Source organism: Carcharhinus amblyrhynchos, chromosome 9 (genome assembly GCF_965287045.1).
Source record: "Carcharhinus amblyrhynchos chromosome 9, sCarAmb.v2.hapA, whole genome shotgun sequence".
NCBI lineage: Eukaryota > Metazoa > Chordata > Chondrichthyes > Carcharhiniformes > Carcharhinidae > Carcharhinus > Carcharhinus amblyrhynchos.
Genome location: NC_137332.1, coordinates 111,963,581 through 111,981,326, shown reverse-complemented (window position 1 = coordinate 111,981,326; position 17,746 = coordinate 111,963,581). Strand labels below are relative to the sequence as shown.

At 44.7% G+C, this 17,746-nt stretch overlaps 1 protein-coding gene across 1 annotated transcript; it reads right to left on the bottom strand.

Moving 5' to 3' along the window:
* Nucleotides 1-1,667: 1,667 nt before the first annotated feature.
* LOC145348203 (nuclear factor 7, brain-like) lies at nt 1,668-17,437 on the bottom strand. Its single transcript, XM_080196414.1, has 7 exons — nt 16,967-17,437; nt 16,783-16,878; nt 16,456-16,689; nt 16,183-16,272; nt 15,886-15,908; nt 14,653-14,768; nt 1,668-2,218 (listed from the first exon to the last, which is right to left on the bottom strand). Exons 1-7 carry the CDS (start codon nt 17,435-17,437, stop codon nt 1,668-1,670), a joined length of 1,581 nt encoding a protein of 526 aa, XP_080052540.1.
* Nucleotides 17,438-17,746: the final 309 nt, after the last annotated feature.

The following is a 17,746-nucleotide window of genomic DNA, read 5'->3' as shown; positions in this document are numbered from 1 at the left end:
CCTTAGAATTCTTAAAGTGGTAAATACAAAAAGCCCGCAAAAATGCTTTTCAATGATTTAAACAGTTCTACAAGGTAAGTTCTTACTACAAAAGTGCTTTAAACTTATTTAAATAGGTTTTTAACAGGTAATTTCTTATCTGGCTCTCTGCTCCTTCACTTGTCTGCTCCAGCAAACAGTGGAAGGCTTCACCGTATATATCAATGTTCCTTCACTGCCCGAGAAGTCAAAATCCTGTAGCTCCCTCCCTAGCAGCACTGTGGATAATCTCTAAACTGTCTGTGCTTTATATGCTCTGTCTGAGGCCAGAACTCTCCATTCACCTGACAAAGAGGGAAACCTCGAAAGCTTGTGAGTCTATTATCAAATAAATCGTTTGGACTAAAACCTGGTGTTGTCAGACTTTTTACTGTGTTTACGCCAGTCCAACGCCGGCATACTCACATCATGATGTACGTACACAGAAAGACGTCTCACAACACCAGCTTAAAGTCCAACAGGTTTATTTGTAGCAAATGCAACAAGCTTTCGGAATAGGCTGTTCCTTCGTCAGGTGGGTGGGAGTTCCACACTGGCGGGTGTACCTGCACTGCAGGGAGAGCAGCGATAGAGGCGGGGCGTAGAGGGAAGGGGCAGAAGGTCAGTGGAATAGGGAGAGGGGGAGGGGGAACGCAATGAAGCGGACGGGGAACAGGGCGAGGGGAGTCCCCGGCACTGAGGGACAAGAGATGCAGCCAATCACCTCCAAAGTTCCGCAATCCCGCCTCCCTTCAGATGAGTGACAGGCGCTCCGGCCAATCATGCTCCCCAATTGGCAACGCCCCTGGAACGCTGCGTGTCAGCGGATAGGGCCAATCCGTTTCCGGCTCCCCTGATACCGACCCTCTCTCAGTCTGAGTGACAGCGGCCCTGACCAATCGCCCTCCACCTTCCGGGGACGGCCTGCTTTTATGTCAATAAGTCATACTGACCAATCGGCTTCCCTAACGGTCGGAAACCCGCCTCTTAATCTGAATGAATGACACAACAACCAATTGACTTACGGACAACTCAAAAACCCGCCTCCCTCACGATGACTGACAGGCGGTTGAACCAATCGCATTTCAGACTCTCCAAAAATCGGTGTTCAGGCGCAGAGCGACAGTGGCGCGAACCAATCGCCTTCTGAGCTTCATGAACCCCGCCTCCTCAGTCTCTGTGACCTGAGTCTTCCCGGTGTCAAGAGCACCCACTTCTTCTCTGATTGACAGTTATTGCGACCAATCGACAGTCCCACCCCTGTCCCCCCTTGTAAATGACATCCACCCTGACGAATCGGCTTCTCTATTCCCCTGAATCCCGCCTCCCTCGCTCTGAGTGACAGGAACTCCGGCCAATCGGCTTCTCCATTCCCCGGAATCCCGCCTCCCTCACTCAGTGACAGACGCAAACAACATGTTGAGTTTCTGCTTCTTGGATTTAATGATGAACTGGGGAATCTTTGAGAAAAACTGTTTCTATTCCAGTGGTTCTCAGATTGTTTTGTTTGAAGAATCATTTTACAAATGTAATCACGGAGCCCCCAATGTAAATTATAATTCTTTATAATAACCACAATATGAACAGGTTCCATCAGTTTACAGCTGGCAGGAGGCAGGGAGACGGTGTGAAATTATGGGATGGATCTGTTAGAGACCTTTAATCCCGCAGATTGTCAGCGGCGCCGAGTTTTTCCCGTCGTGATTCAATCCCGGGCTGAAGATGGGAAAGATTCTCTCAGTGAAAGTGTGGGTGTAAGTGTGGAGATGGGACATGTTGTCCGCATTGTAAAATGACACCTGTCCACCCTCATAGTCCAGGAAAACCCCGATCTTCCGGGGATTCACACTCGGGGTGAGGCGGGTCGGTGAGGGGGAGGTGAAGGCACAATAATCACTTCCGGGACTCAGCTCCACAATCCACAATCCGGACTCAGGGATCGGGGAGATAACCCCTTTCCTCTTCACAGACTCTCGGGCCACTCCCAGATCCCACCATGTCTTCTCCCCAACCTCCACCTCCCAGTAATGTCTCCCTGATGTGAATCCCTCTGATCCCAGGACAAAGGGCCAGAAATCAAACCTCTCCGGGGTGTCAGGGAGCGGCTGCTGTTTGTCTCCGAATCTCACACTGGTCCGGTCCTCAGACAGGATGAGCCGGGGATACGCTGTGTGCGGATCCAGAGTCAGAGAGGCTGGAGCTGGGGGAAAGTGAAAATAACACAGTCAGTGATTTAGAGAGAGGGGGTGGGGAGGAGGGAGAGTGTGAGGAGTGAGGAAGAGAGGAGAGAGGTTTGTGAGGGGGAGGGGAGAATGAGGGGGAGGACAGTGTGGGAGCAGGAATGGGATGGCAACATGGAGCCGGAGGGAGGGGAGAGGAGGGGGAATAGACCAGAAAGGAGAGACAGGGCAGAGCGGAGAGAAGATAGTGAGTGACAGAGAGATAGGTAGGGGGAATGAGAGGATAGGTGGAGGGGTGCAGTTGGGAAGAGAGAAAAGAGGCAGGAATGAGAGGGACTGGAGGGAGCCGGAGTGTAAAGAGGGAGATTGAGAGTGGGATGTGGGAGATTCAGAGTGGGATGTTTTGAGTGTGGAAGCAGGAGAGAGAACGGCAGAGCGGATGACAGGGATTGGGATAGTGGGTGAGAAAGAAAGAGCAGAGTAGAGAGAGCATCTGGAAGGCAGATAGTGTGGGAGGAAGAAATAAACAGACCCTTCCGTGTAAAGAGAGGATGGGAAATAAAGCAGGAGGGGCAGGGAAGAATGTGAGAGAGAGGGAAAGGGGAGAGAGTCTGAAGAGAAGAGAGTGAGGGGGAGAAGGATACCAGAATGATGAGGGAAGGGGATAGGAGGTGAGGTGGAGAGAGAGTATGTGTCGATGGGGGAGAATAGGAAGGTGCTGAGAGAGAGTGGGTGAGGAGCAGGGCCAGGGAGCAGGAGGGACAAATGAGTGGCTGGCAGGAAGATGGGATGATTGTGGGAAATGGGAGAGACATTGCGGGACAGATTGATTTCCAAGTTAATTAGTATCACAAGTAGGCTTACATTAACACTGTAATGAAGTTAGTGTGAAAATTCCCTAGTCACCACACTTCAGTGCCTGTTCGGGTACACTGAGGGAGAATTTAGCATCGCGAACCAGCATGTTTTTCGAACTGTGGAAGGAAATCCACGCAGACGTGAGGGAGAACGTGTAGATTCTGCACAGACATGACCCAAACCAGGAATCGAAAGCGGCTCCCTGGCTCTGTGGGGCAGCAATGTGAACCACTGAGCCACCATGCCACACAAAGTAGGAAGAAGAGAGGAATTAAAGAGGGAGAGACAAAGGAAGAATGGGAGGTGAGTGAGAGAGGGAGAAAGGGGAGGGAGAGAATGTAGGTAGAAAGAAGTTTGTGGGGAGAAGTGGGGAGTATGTGAGCAGAGGAGCGCATAAGTGACAGGGAGTGGAAGGAGAGAGAGATAGCAGGGTTGGGGAAGGAGAATTTGAGAAAGGGAAGACAGGCTGTGAGAAGGAGAGTGGGGGGGTGGGGGTGACGGTCAAGGTTGAGGAGAGAGGGAGAGGGGACAGAGGTAGAGGAGAGAAAGCTGGAGACAGCGGGTGGGAGGTGATATCTCTGTGAAACATTGTGTAAATGTCACTGTACAGATTGTTCACAATCCGAGTCTGTAAGATATCACACAAAACCTCAATTCCAAGAACAAAAGAATTCAGAACAGGAGTAGGCCATTCGGCCCCTCGCGCCTGTTCTGAACAAGATCATGACTGATCTGATTGAATATTGACAGTGATCCGGCCTCTGCTGCTCACTGGGGTAGAGAATTCCAACACAAATGACCCTCTGATAGAAAACAAAATCTCATTTCTGTATTAAATGCGAGATTGCTAATTTTCAAAACGTGCATTATACAAGACGCCATCACAAGGGAAACATCCACTCAGCATCAATCCTGTCGAGTCCCCTCAGTGTCTTCTACGTTTCAATAAGATCACCTCTCATTCTCCTAAACTCCAATGGATATAGGCCAAATCTGCTCAGGCTTTCATGATAATATAACTGCCTTCATCCCAGGAATCAGTCTCTAATTCAATGGTCATTTCTTATATTATGTATATTAATAATTTGCATAAGGGAAGTCAATGTACTACTGCTAAATTTGAGATGACACAAAAATAGGTGGGAAGGCAAGTGCTGAGGATGACAGGGTCTACAGAGGGATAAAAAAAATTAGGTGTGTGGGTGAAAACTTGGCAGATGAAAAATAATGCAGGAAAATGTGAAGTTATGCAGATTGGTGGGAAGAATAAAGGAGCTGGATATTATTTAAATAGGGAAAGACTGCAGAAAGCTGCAGCACAGAGGGATTTGGGATCCTTGTGCATAAATCACAAAAAAGCTGGCATGCAAGCTCAGCAAGTGTTAGGGAAGACAAATGGAATATTGACCTTAATTGAAAAGGGAATGGAGTATGAAAATAGGGAGGTCTTGCTAGAACTGTACAAGTGACTAGTTCGGCCACACCTGGAATACTGTTTTCATCCCCTGAACTCAGAAAAGACGTGCCACCATTAAAAGCAGTCCAGAGAAAGTTAATTTGATTGATTCCAAATATGGCAGGATATTTTTAACAATCAAGGCTAAGTAAGTTGGGCCTGTACTCATTGGAGTTAAGAAGAATGAGAGGTGACCTTATTGATACATACAGGATTCTCAGGGGGCTTGACAGCTTGGATGCTGATAGTTTGTTTCGCCTTGTGGGAGAGTCCACGACCAAAGGGCATATTCTCAGAGCAAAGGCTTATCCATTTCAGACAGAGATGAGGAGGAATTTCTTCTCTCAGAGGTAGTGAATTCTTGGAACTCTTCACCGCAGAGAGGTGTAAAGACTGGAACATGTCTTTGGGGCTGAGAGAGACAGATTTTTAATCAGTAATGGAATCAGGGTTATGGAAATAAGGTGGGAAAATGGAGTTGGAGGATTATCACATCAGACCAGTCCTGATCTCATTGAATGGCAAAACAGACTCAATGAGCCAAATGGCCTACCATTGTCTTATGATCTCATGATCTTACGGAAGGAGATCAAAATATTGCACATTACTCCAAATGCAGCCTCACTAAGTCCCTGTATGCTTACAGGCACAATTTTTTAAATGTGATTGCCCTGACAAGAAACACTAACATTCCATTTATATTCCTAATTACTTGCTGTAAATGCAGACTAAGGTTTTGTGATTTTTACACTAGGACACCCAGGTCCCTCTCTACACTAAAGTTCTGAGTTTCTCAGTGCGATATCAGACCAGACCCCAAATTTGTTACAATATTGGATGAGGCTCCATATTCGGTTGTGTTCAGAATGGGAACAATCAACGTTTTTTTTGGTGCACAGAACAACTTGGAAATCCCAGTTGCTGAAGAAAGGTATAAAGCCATGAGATTCAATAATTTGAAAGAAATACAATAATTTTTGAGACAGCGTCAGGTTGGCAATGCTGCCTCACAGCTCCAGAAACATGGGTTCAATTCCAACCTTGGGTCACTGTCTGTGTTGAGGTTTGCACGTTCTCCCTGTGTTTGCATGGGTTGCCTCCAGGTGCTCCCGTTTCCTCCCCACATCAATGATGTGTGGATTAGGTGGATTGGCAATGTTAAATTGCCCCTTTAATTTTTGTGTGTGAGTGTGTGCCCTGTGATGGATTGGTGTCTTAACACCCTGTGCCTGTCGGCATTGTCTCTGACTCGCCAGGACCCTGAATTAGAGTAAGTGGGGAAGTGAGGAATAATTTTTTCTATGAAAGAGTCAACAAAGCAAACAGTTAATACTATATATCTTATACATGAATAATGAATGAGGTAACCATGAATTAAAAGGAAATCCTAATTACTCACTAAGAGGATAAAGCCATGAGATTCCATAATTTGAAAGAAACACAACGCACAGTGGTGCATTGGTTCGGCTGCTACCTCACAGCTCCAGGCACTGGTCTCACACACACCTCAAACCTCATGTTAGATGACATGACCGAGGCAGAACACACAGACTTTCTCAATAATCTGTCCAAATGTCAATGGTCACCATTCATTAAAAACCTTCCATAAATAATGGAGGATCAGGTGACTGGCATTAATGAGGAACAACAAGATGCTTTTATGCTTATAAGAATAGTAGAAATAGAGAAATGAATGAGATTTGAAGTAGATAAATTTCCCCAGACTTGGTGGTCTCTATCTCAGATGCTGAAAGTCATGACTGTCAAGAAAGTTGATGCATTGGTGGCTATCTTTCAAAATTCTACAGACCCTGCAATTGTTCCTGCAGATTGGAAGGTGCAAATGTAACTCCGATGTTTAAGAAAGAAGGGAGAGAGAATATGGAGAATGAAAAACTTGTTAGCCTGACATTAGTCCGAAGGAAAATGCTAGGATCTGTAACAAATGATGTAATAACTGAACACTGAGAAAATAATGTTGAACTTGGGCACAGTCTGGATTTCTGAAAAAGAATCAGTTTAACAAACTGCATAGGAACAGGCCCTTCGGCCTTCCAATCCTGCACCGACCACGCTGCCCAACTTAACTAAAACCCTCTACCCTTTTGGGGACCATATCCCTCTGTTCCCTCCTATTCATGTACTTGTCAAGACACCCCTTAAAAGTCACTACGGTATCCGCTTCCACTACCTTCCCTGGCAACCCAGTTCCAGGGACCCACTCTCTGAGTAAAAAATTTGTCCAGATCAATTTCTATCTGCCATCTCTCCGCCCAAGTCACCAACTGCTGTGTCCCCTGATGGTCCTCATCGCTATCCACAAATCCACCAACCTTTTCGTCATCCGCAATCTTAGTAATCAATCCAGTTACATTTTCCTCCAAATCGTTCATATATATTACAAACAGCAAAGATCCCAGTACTGATCCCGAAGGATCACCACTTGTCACAGCCCTCCATTCAGAAACACACCCTTTCATTCACCCCTTTGCAGCAGGCGACGGTGCAGAGGGACCTCGGGGTCCTTGTGCATGACTCGCAAAAACCCAGCTTGCAGGTGCAGCAGGTGGTCAGGAAGGCGAATGGGATGCTGGCCTTCATAGCGAGGGGGATTGAATATAAAAGTAGGGAGGTCTTGCTGCAGCTGTATAGGGCATTGGTGAGGCCGCAGCTGGAGTACTGTGTGCAGTTTTGGGCGCCGCACCTGCGCAAGGATATTTTGGCCCTGGAGGGAGTGCAGAGGAGGTTTACTAGGCTGATACCGGAGTTGAGGGGATTGAGCTATGAGGAGAGGCTGAATAAACTAGGCTTGTGCTCATTAGAGTTTAGAAGAATGAGGGGAGATCTCATTGAGACGTATAAGATGATGAATGGGATGGATAGGATAGAGGTGGAGAGACTCTTCCAGCTCAAAAAAGACAGTAGGACTAGGGGGCACAGCCTCAAGATAAAGGGGAGGCAGTTTAGAATGGAGTTGAGGAGGAACTTCTTCACTCAAAGGGTGGTGAATCTCTGGAATTCTCTGCCCCTTGAAGTGGTGGAGGCTGCCTCGCTAAATATTTTTAAGAAGCGGGTTGATGGGTTCTTGATAAGAGAGGGGATTAAGGGTTATGGGGAGAGGGCGGGAAAGTGGAACTGAGCCACGACAGATCAGCCATGATCTTATTGAATGGCGGGGCAGGCTCGAAGGGCTAGATGGCCTACTCCTGCTCCTATTTCTTATGTTCTTATGTTCTTATTCCTACGCTCTGTCTTCTTTGACTTTATCCACTTTGCTAGTTCACCTCTAATCCCATGCAACTTTAGCTTCTGCACCAGTCTGTCATGAGGGACCTTGTCAAAGGCCTTACTGACGTCCATGTAGACATCATCCACTGCCCTACTCTCATCAGTCATCTTTGTCACCTCCTCGAAAAACTCGATCAAGTTCGTGAGACACGACCTCCTCTTCACAAAACCATGTTGGCTCTCACTAATATGTCCACTCATTTCCAAGAGGGAATATATCCTGTCTCGAAGAATCCTCTCCAATAATTTCCCTACTACTGAAGTAAGGCTCATCGGATTGGAATTACCTGGATTATTCTTGCTACCCTTCGTAAACGTAGGAACAACATTAGGTATTCTCCAATCCTCTGGGGCCTTCTCTGTAGCTAGTGAGGATGCAAAGATTTCTCTCAAGGCCCCAGAAATTTCTTCCCTTGCCTCTCTCAGTATTCTGGGCTATATGCCATGAGGCCCTGGGGATATGGAGGGCATTAGATATGACGAGAGGTTGGAGAAGCTTGTTTTGTTCTCACTGGAACGATGGAGGTTGAGGGGCGAATTGATAGATTATGAGGGGCATAGACAGAGTTGATATTCAGAAGCTTTCTCCCAAGGTGGAAGAGTCAATTACTAGTGAGCATAAGTTTAAGTTGCGAGGGACAACGTTTATAGGAGATGTACGAGGTAAGTTTTTTTACACAGAGGGTGATACGTGTCTGGGACTCTCTGCTGAGAGAGGTGGAAGGAGATACGATAGTGGCTTTTAAGGGGAGTCTTGACAAATACATGAATAGGGTGGGAATGGAAGGATATGGTTCCCGTATGGGCAGGGGGTTTTAGTTCAGTTGGACAGCATGGTCGATGCAGGTTTGGAAGGCCTATGGGCGTGTTTCTGTGCTGTAATTTTCTTTGTTCTTTGATATGTTGACCTTCATCGTGAGAGGATTTGAGTATTGGAATGGGGATGTTTTGCTGCAATTATATAGCACATTGGTGAGGCCACACCTGGACTACTGTGTGCAGTTTTGACCACCTTATCTGAGGAAGGATGTCCTTGCTATAGAGGGAATACAGCGAAGGAGTACCAGGCTGATTTCTTGGGTGGCAGGTCTGTCACATGAGGAGAGACTAAGTCGGTTAGGATTATAGTCACTGCAGTTTAGAAGGGTGAAAGGGGATCTCATAGAAACTTTAAAATTCTAACAGAGTTGGACAGGATAGATTCGTAAAGAATGTTCCAAATCGTGGAGGAGCCTGGAATGAGGGGTCATAGTTTGAGGATAAGGGGTAAACCTTTTAGAACTGAGGTGAGGAGAAATTTCTTCACCCAGAGGATGGTGAATCTGTGGAATTCACAATAACTGAATGTAGTTGAGGCCAAAATGTTGTGTGATTTCGAAAAGAAATTAGATATAGTTCTTGGGGCTAATGGATCAAGAGATATGGGGAGAAGGGGGGATCAGGATATTGAATCTGATGATCCACCATGATCAAATTAAAAAGCAGAGCATGTTTGAAGGGCCAAATGGCCAACTCCTGCTTCTAGATTCTATGTTAACTAGAGAACTATCTGGAGTGGCAGTTATCTGTCAACCACCTGAAATCAGTTCATTCATGAGTGTTAATCAGTGCAGCAGGAAGTAAAACTAGCAAGCGACTCAGCAGACGGTCTATAAATAAGACACACCTTTCAAAATGCATGGCCAGTAATAGGTGCATGAGACAGGTGACTGCGCTGGGCTGGGATGGAGACTGAATGAGGGGCGAATCAGGTTCATGCAGGAATGAAATGCACAGGGGAAAGAAATGTGGTTATCATTGGAATTATTCTAAGTTAATTAAGTGAGTAATTTAATTAAATTTAAGTAGATAACATGAGGAACAATGCAAGATAGGTGTTATGTTGCAGTTGAGGAATGTGTGATTTTGGATGTCCAGGTAATCCATGACTAACACACCTACAGAAAGTGTAGGCAGCTGGAGGACTTCCAGATCAGAATGAGTGAGTTAGAGGCTGAACTGCAGACACTGCACAATGAAAGGGAATGGGAGAAATCCCTGGATAATTTGATCTGGAATATGGTCACATCTCTTAGAATAGGGTCATTTGTTTTGGTCAGCAGTGAGTGACAGGAAGATGTGATCGAGAGCGAGACAAGGAAAGGGACTGAGCAGACAGTAATGGAGGAACCTCAGACTTCGCAGTTGTTGAAAAGAGTTGAGGTGCTTATAATATGTGTGGATGAAAACAAAGGCTGAAAAGTGAGTGAGCAGTCTAACCATGGCACTATGATACAGGAAGCCTATCAAGTGGGGGATAACAAACAGGAATGTGGTTGCAGTAGCGGACAATATAGTGTGGGACACAGGTACTGATCTCTGCAGCAAAAGCGAGAGCCCAGACAACTCAGTTGCTTGATCGTACCAGAGTTCTGAGCTGGAGAGGAATTTTCACTGTAAGTGGGAGGATCCAGTTGGCATGGACTATTTAGGTACCAAAGACATAGACAGGACAAGCAAAGAAGATTGTCCTGGTCCACTCCTCTAATGGTCAATCAGGGTGATATTGTGGGCTGGGACACTGAGGTTGGAGGGAAGTGGTCACACAAGCAGGGGTATTTGGGATGTCTGTAAAGGGCTTAGTCACCATGAGAGGCTCAGTACAAATTAAGGAGCAGAACCTCAAAGGTAATAATGTCTGGATCATTACCTGAGGTAGATGTAAACTGGCAGAGGGAAAATGAGATGGCAAAGATGAATGTTCAAAGGCTGGTGTCTGTCATGGGCATTGGCACCAGTATTGGGGATAGTGGGTTGTTTTGATTTGATTTATTATTGTCACATTTATACTGTGAAAAATATTGCTTCTTGCAGGCTATACAGATGAAAAGTACTATTCATAGAGTACATATGAGAGAAGGAAAGTATAGGATGCCGAATATAGTGTTACAGTTACAGATGGGGTGAAGAGAAAGCCAACTTAATATATGATAACACCAATCAAAAGTCTGATGGCAGCAAGGAAGAAGCTGTTTTTGAGTTGGTTTGTATGTATTCTCAGACTTTTGTATCTTTTTCCCGACAGATACAAGAAGTTGGAAGAGAATATGTCCAGGGTGCACGGGGTACTTGATTATGCTGGCTGCTTTCCCTGAGGCAACGGGAAGTGTAGACGGAGTCAATGGATGGGGGACTGGTTTGCATGATGGATTAGGCTACAACTTGGTAGTTTGTTGCAGTTTTGGTCAAAGCAGGAGCCATATCAATGCTTTCTATGGTGCATCTGTAAAAGTTGGTGAGAGTCATGGTGGTCATGCTAAATTTCCGAAGCCTCCTGAGAAAGTAGAGGCACTGTTGATCTTTCTTAACTATCGTATTGGCATGGAGGGACCAGGACAGGCTATTAGTGATCTGAACACCTTGAAATCTGAAGCTCTCGACCATTTCCACTTCCTCCCTGTTCTTGTAGCCAGGAGCATGTCCTCCAATACATTTCCTGAAGTTGATGACTCTCGTTCACTTTACGACATTGAGGGAGATTGTCGTCACACCATTTTGCCAGATTCTCTATCTCTTTCCTGTAGCCCATCTCATCATTGTTTGAGATTTGACCCACTACGGTTGTATCATCAGCAAATTTGAATATTGGGCTGGAGGGGAATTTGGCCACATGGTCATAGGTGTTTGAGGAGTATCGTCAGGGACTGAGGAAATAGCCTTGTGGAGCACTGGAGTTGAGGATGATCACAGAGGAGATGGTGTCACCTGTCCTTACTGAATTGCAGTCTGTAGAAAAGAAATCTCGGATCCAGTTGCAAAAGGAGGAGCCAAGCCATAGGCCAGGGAATTTCAAGATGAGTTTTGTAGGAATAATGGTGTTGAAGGCTGAGCTGTCGTCAATAAATAGGAGTCTGACATAGGTGTTCTTGTTAACTAGGTGATCCAGGTTTGAGTGTCGGGTCGGGGAAATGGCGTCTGCTGTGGACCTTTTGCGGTGATAGGCCAACTGTCGTGGATCCAGTCAATCTGGGAGGCTGGAATTGATTCGTGCCATGACTCACCTTTCAAAGCATTTCATAATGGTGGATGTTAGAACCACCAGACGGTAGTCAAGTTAAAGTTTATTTATTAGTCACAAGTAAGGCTTACATTAACACTGCAATGTAGTTACTGTGAAATTCCCCTAGTCGCCACAGTCTGGCCCCTGTTCCAGTCAATGCACCTAACCAGCATGTCTTTCAGAATGTGGGAGGAAACCGGAGCACCCAGAGGAAACCCAAGCTAACACATGGAGAACGTGCAAACTACACAGACAGTGACCCAAGCTGGGAATCGAACCCAAGTCCCTGCTAACCACTGTGCTACCTTGCCACCTCCCCCCCTCCCCCATGCTGGGACGGTCTACACCTGAACTGCTGGGATGAGTGTTCCAGGAAATTGCATAACACGGGAAGTAAAAAGGGCTTCAAACTAAACTCAGAGGGTAAGCTACTTTGAATACATTTGGCAAATCCAGGGGGAGATTCAAGGCAAGAAACCATGAAAATAATATGGGAAATGGGGATCAGAGAATAATGGGAATGGACAAACAGATAAAACCTACGAATACACCAAGTGTCAAGACTAATTAGTACAAAGATAATAAAAATATGAAACTAAAGGCTCTGTATCTGAATGCACACAACATTCATAATAAAGTTAACAAATTGATAACACATATTGAAGTAAATGAATATGATCTGATTACAGAGACATTGCTGCAGGAGGAAAGGATAACATTTACTCATATTCAAGAAGAATAGAAAGCTAGGTAAAAGTGGAGTGGGAGCACTGTTTATCAAGGGCCTCATTGGTGCAATAGCTGGAGATGATCCTGGTTCAGGAAATCCGGATATAAAATCGGTTCGGAGATGAGGAATAGTAGGGGAAAGAAGTCAATAGTGGGAGTCGTCGACAATCCTTGCAACAGTAGCCACAATGTGGGTCACAGATGAAGAGACAGTAATAATCATGGGTGATTTTCATCTAAATATAAACCAGAAAAAACAGGCTGTAGTTGCCTGGATGGGGAGTTCACAGAATTCTATTGAGGAAATTTCTCATAGCGGAACGTTCTAGAATTAACCAGAGAGTAGGTTATATTAGACTTGTCTTTATGTAAAGTGACAGGAATAATTAGTGAATTCTGAGTGAAGGCAGCACTTGGTCGCCGCAACTACAATATGATTGAATTTGAAATCCTGTTTGAAAGGGAAAAGAGAGGGTCTAAGTTCGGTATTTTAAACTTAAATAGGGGCAACTATCTGATCATGAAAGCTAAGCTAGTTGTAGTGAACTGCGTCCCCAGGCTTGGGGATATATCGACACAGAAGCAAAGGCAGATATTTAAGATGATATTTCAGAATATTCAGAATAAATATATTCCTACTGTAAAGAAAATCCCCAATGGGAGGACCCACCATCTGTGGCTCACTGAAGAAGTTAAGGAAAGGCTCAAATTCATGGAAAAACATATAACTGAGCAAAGATGAATGGCAGGACAGATGACTGATGAGAATGTCAAGAATGGCAGAGATCAAACCCCCACAATAATGTAGCAGCAGCAAAATAGGTATCCAGTGTTCCCACACTTAACATAAGGAGAAGTCACATTGTCTGTACAAACTGGAGACATTTGATATAACTGGAGACTCAATACAACCTTGATCTTCCATTGGATGGTGATGCCCCACCCAGAGGAACAACCTATACAATTAGTCCCTGGTCTTAAAGGGGCCACCGGAAACCCTAATAGAAATGATATAAGGAGTTATTTGCTCTGTTTCCTTTCAAATATTTATACCGGAAATGACAACATCAAAACAGAACACTTCATCATCATCACAATGCTGTTCCTGTGATCTTGCTTGGAAATTGGTTTTCTCATTTTCTACATTCAAATACTGACTGTTCCTTAGAATAATTCCTCTGGTTCTAAAGTGTTTAGGCTCACACTGCAGGAATGAAGGGAGCTTTTGATGATTTCTCTGTGACCAGGAGGTGAGTTATTTTTCTTACTCCTGCTTGCTGCTCCTTTCTCTCTCACTCCTGCTGTGTATTCATGAGGATTTCTTGTCCCCTGTTCCCTCCTCAGGAACGACAGAACATTTTCCCACACTGCAAACCCGCAGGAAACTGGACAGAGATTTTGTTCTGAAGATCAGCCCTCAGAATGGATTGGGCCTCTGATCAAATTCATAGAGTGAGCAGTTTGTTCATTGGTTCACTACCTCAATGGAGTCGCTCAAAAACTCAACCTCACTCAATCCAAACTGCCCTGTCATCCTCCCTATTTTAGATGTAAAGCTTTGATCTCGACTCTGTGACTGTGTGAAACCTGTGGACGTTTATAACCACACTTATATTCCAGATCTTGAACATTTCAATAAGATCACCACATTCCCTCCCTTATCCACTGCAGACTCGCACTTTCTGCATCCATCCTCTTGATTAAGGTGTCGAATTCCACCAAACAGATTATCTGCCGTTTAACACCTACTGTCTGATGCCTGTGTGTCTTCTTGATAAATGATGATAAAAAAAATGTTTCCCACAATGACAGAGGAGACCAGTCCAGTCTCCTGGAGCAATTCCATTTCACATCCTGAGATTGGTGCTCTATTCCTCTGGTTATACAGATCCCTTCACTGCTTTGACACACAGTGCTGATGGCTTCAAACACTAACCCAGAGGAACCTCAGAAAGAGAAATATGAGAATGGGGAGACTGCAGGTATTAACAACTGGAAATGTGAGTATTTAAGCTGGATCTTTGGAGCCCATTCAATATATTTACAACTGGATTGATAAGCAGGACAATTAATATGAGACTTACCGGGGTTAATGAAGTTTATCATTTCTCTCCATGCTCTGTACTGTAAAAGGTCTTTGTACTTTCTGATAGGCAGGGCGGCAGCAGATACTGAGAGTTTGTTAGACTCCTCACTAATCCTGTAAATGGTAAAAATGATGCTATGAATTTGTCTTTGTTAGAAGATTTAGAACTTATTTAAATGGTCAAATTTACAGCATGTTTGATGACAGAGAAAATGTACAAAGTGAAATGCTAATCTTGTTTCTCTAAATGAGAAATAAATAACTTTTAAATTCAAGGGCAGAGAATGGAAACAGCCATCTCTTGAAAAGGTTCAAAACCTGATAACAGACATCACAGACTGCAGGAAATGATAAATATTTAGCCTGTCCACTTGCAGTATGATAAACAAAGTTTGTAGGACAAAGACAAAGACTGAAAACACCCCAAAGCTGAATATCCAATTCTGCAATCCCTGGCCCCACAACTCTCCCAGAATCCTGCACTTCTCTACTTCCGACACCTTGAACATCTCTGATTTCAGTCACTCCCACATTGGGAGCTGGACCTTCAGCTGTCGAGGTCCTGAGCTCTGGAATTCTCTCCCTGATCCTCGCTATCTTTCTTTCTTTTTTCTTCCTTGAAGACGCTCTCTGAAATCTACCTCTATGATCCAAATTAATCTTTCCTTATTTGGCTCTGTGTCAATTTACTTTATAATGCTCCTGTGAAACTCCTTACGGTATTAATTTCCACTAAAGTTCGATACGAATACAAGTGCTGTGTTGTTAAGGACGCAGAGCCAATTTTTATTTCGTATAAACTTAGAATCCATTCTCCCTTTAACCTGAGGCTTTCTCGGGTTGGTCAGGCTCCATGCAGGGACATGGGTGACCCACTCCTTAGAAACATGGACCGCGCGGTTCTCTCAGGTTCAGTGGGAAGGTCACAGACACTAACAGCCAGCATCGGGCAAGTGATCACTTCCGGCCTGGTTGTATTATTTACACTTCCCTGTTATTTATTACAATATCGTTGAACAGTTATGTAAAATCACTGTAATGAGGTGAGTTATCATAAAGTTCTCGTCAGTGTGTATACGCGGAGCTTATCATTTCCTGCAGTGTGTGATGTCTTGGTAACTAATGACCGAACATTTAAAGTTGTGACAACAACCAATAAATAAATACAAAATAACACTTCACTGAGTTTATTTTACCAAACTGCAGAGTTTCAGTAAAGAACATGTCCTACCTTCTCTCCCGACAAGCTTCCTCCTGAAAGAAATGAATCAGGAACAGTGAGGGTGACAGTAACAGATTTCAGGAGCAGTTCGACAGGCTGGTGAAATGAGCAGACTCAGAGCAGATGAGATATCACACGGAAATGTAAAGTGATGCATTTTGGAAGAAAGATTGTGTAGAGTCAAATAAACTGGAATTGAACATCAGTCCTGCTCACAGACACAGTGACTCACACACCGTCCCAGACACACCCACACACTCACAACATGGAACTGGAACCGGATTACAATGGGAGTTCCAGGGGTACATTGAACTCGGGAAACATGGAAACAACCACAAAGCAAGTGTGAAAATCAAGAAAACTCATTCTCAGGAGGTTACAGGAATTCTCGGGAATCTGCAGATAGTGTGGGAGCCATTAGATCCGAGACAACAGGAAAACGGTTCAGGAAGGGACACACAATTCTGTTCAATTCAGTTCGTATTTTTCAGTCAATGCTATATTAATTTCACCATTACCATCAGTTATTTAGTGACTGTGTGACGTTTCCCTGAACTGAGCTGCAATATATTCCCTCACCATCAGAAATATCAGCTGGTCTTTTTGCTCCATCTGTTTCTGCAACTTTGAGAGTTTCTCCTCAGTAGAATTTAAATTCTCCTGAATCTCCCGAAGGTTTCTCTCCATTGGTTTTAGAATCCTCTCCTCTTCTTCCCTGAGGTCTCTGAGTAATCGCTGCTCTTTCTCAGTGAGAATCTGGCGCATTTTGGTGAACTCGGATGTGATATGGGTCTGAAGACTGCTCGACTGTTCCTACCCAATGAAATGTGAAATATAATTAATGTCCCGCGATAGAGCGAACAAACCGAATCGAGATCCCAGAAAATCAGCACAGGGAGACCTTACCCTAACTTCAGAAATCTTCCCTTTCTGTTTCTCTTCCATTTCTAGAACCGCCGATTTCTTCTCTGTGAGAGAATCGAGGGAAGATTTGAGCTGATCCTGTGATTGGGAGAAAAAATCATAGAATGAAAATGCTGGATGTTGAAAATGTGATAAAACTATCAGGTAAATAATATTCCCCTTTTACCTTGTAGATTTCAACAGCTTCTTTAATGGGCATGAAATTATGAGATTTGTGTTCCCGCGAATCTCTACAAATCAGACAGAGCAATTTCTTGTCAGTTTCACAAAACAGCTTCAGTTCTTCCTGGTGTTCCTCACAGTGAAGTTTACTTTCCTTCTCTTTCGGATTCAGCTTTAATTGTCGAGCTTTCTCGGCCAGATTCGCTAAGGCCCGATTTACCCTGAGGTTTCTTTCCGGAAACTCCTCTCTACATTCCGGGCAGGAGTTTATCTCCTTCTTTTCCCAACACTGGGTGATACAGGAGCGGCAGAAGTTGTGTCCACAATCCAGTATTACCGGATCAGTGAAGAAATCGAGACAAATGGGACAAATTGTCTCCTCGGTCCAACTCTGGAGCTGTTGTCTGGAAGCCATGTCCAAACTCAGCACTTCCTGATTCAAACCGCTTTCAGTTTCGGTGTTCCTGCCGCACATCCTCAGTTCAGCTATTTCCCGATGAAGTTCACTGCAGCACTCAGGGAATTATTATTACAGAGTGGGCCATGTCCTCGCCACTTTCACACTGGAGATAACAACTGGCGCGGTCTCAAGGATAACGGAGGGAAATCATTGAACTCAGTCGGGGGCAGGTTGGGCTCCCGGGGATGTTGACAGTGGAAAGAGAGAGAGAGAGATGCAGAGACAGAATGGGGAGAAGGGGTGGAGTTGGGAGGGATCGAGATTCCATTACATTTCTCTTCAGTCTGAACCCTGTGCCGATTAAAACCACTCTGGTGAAACTCG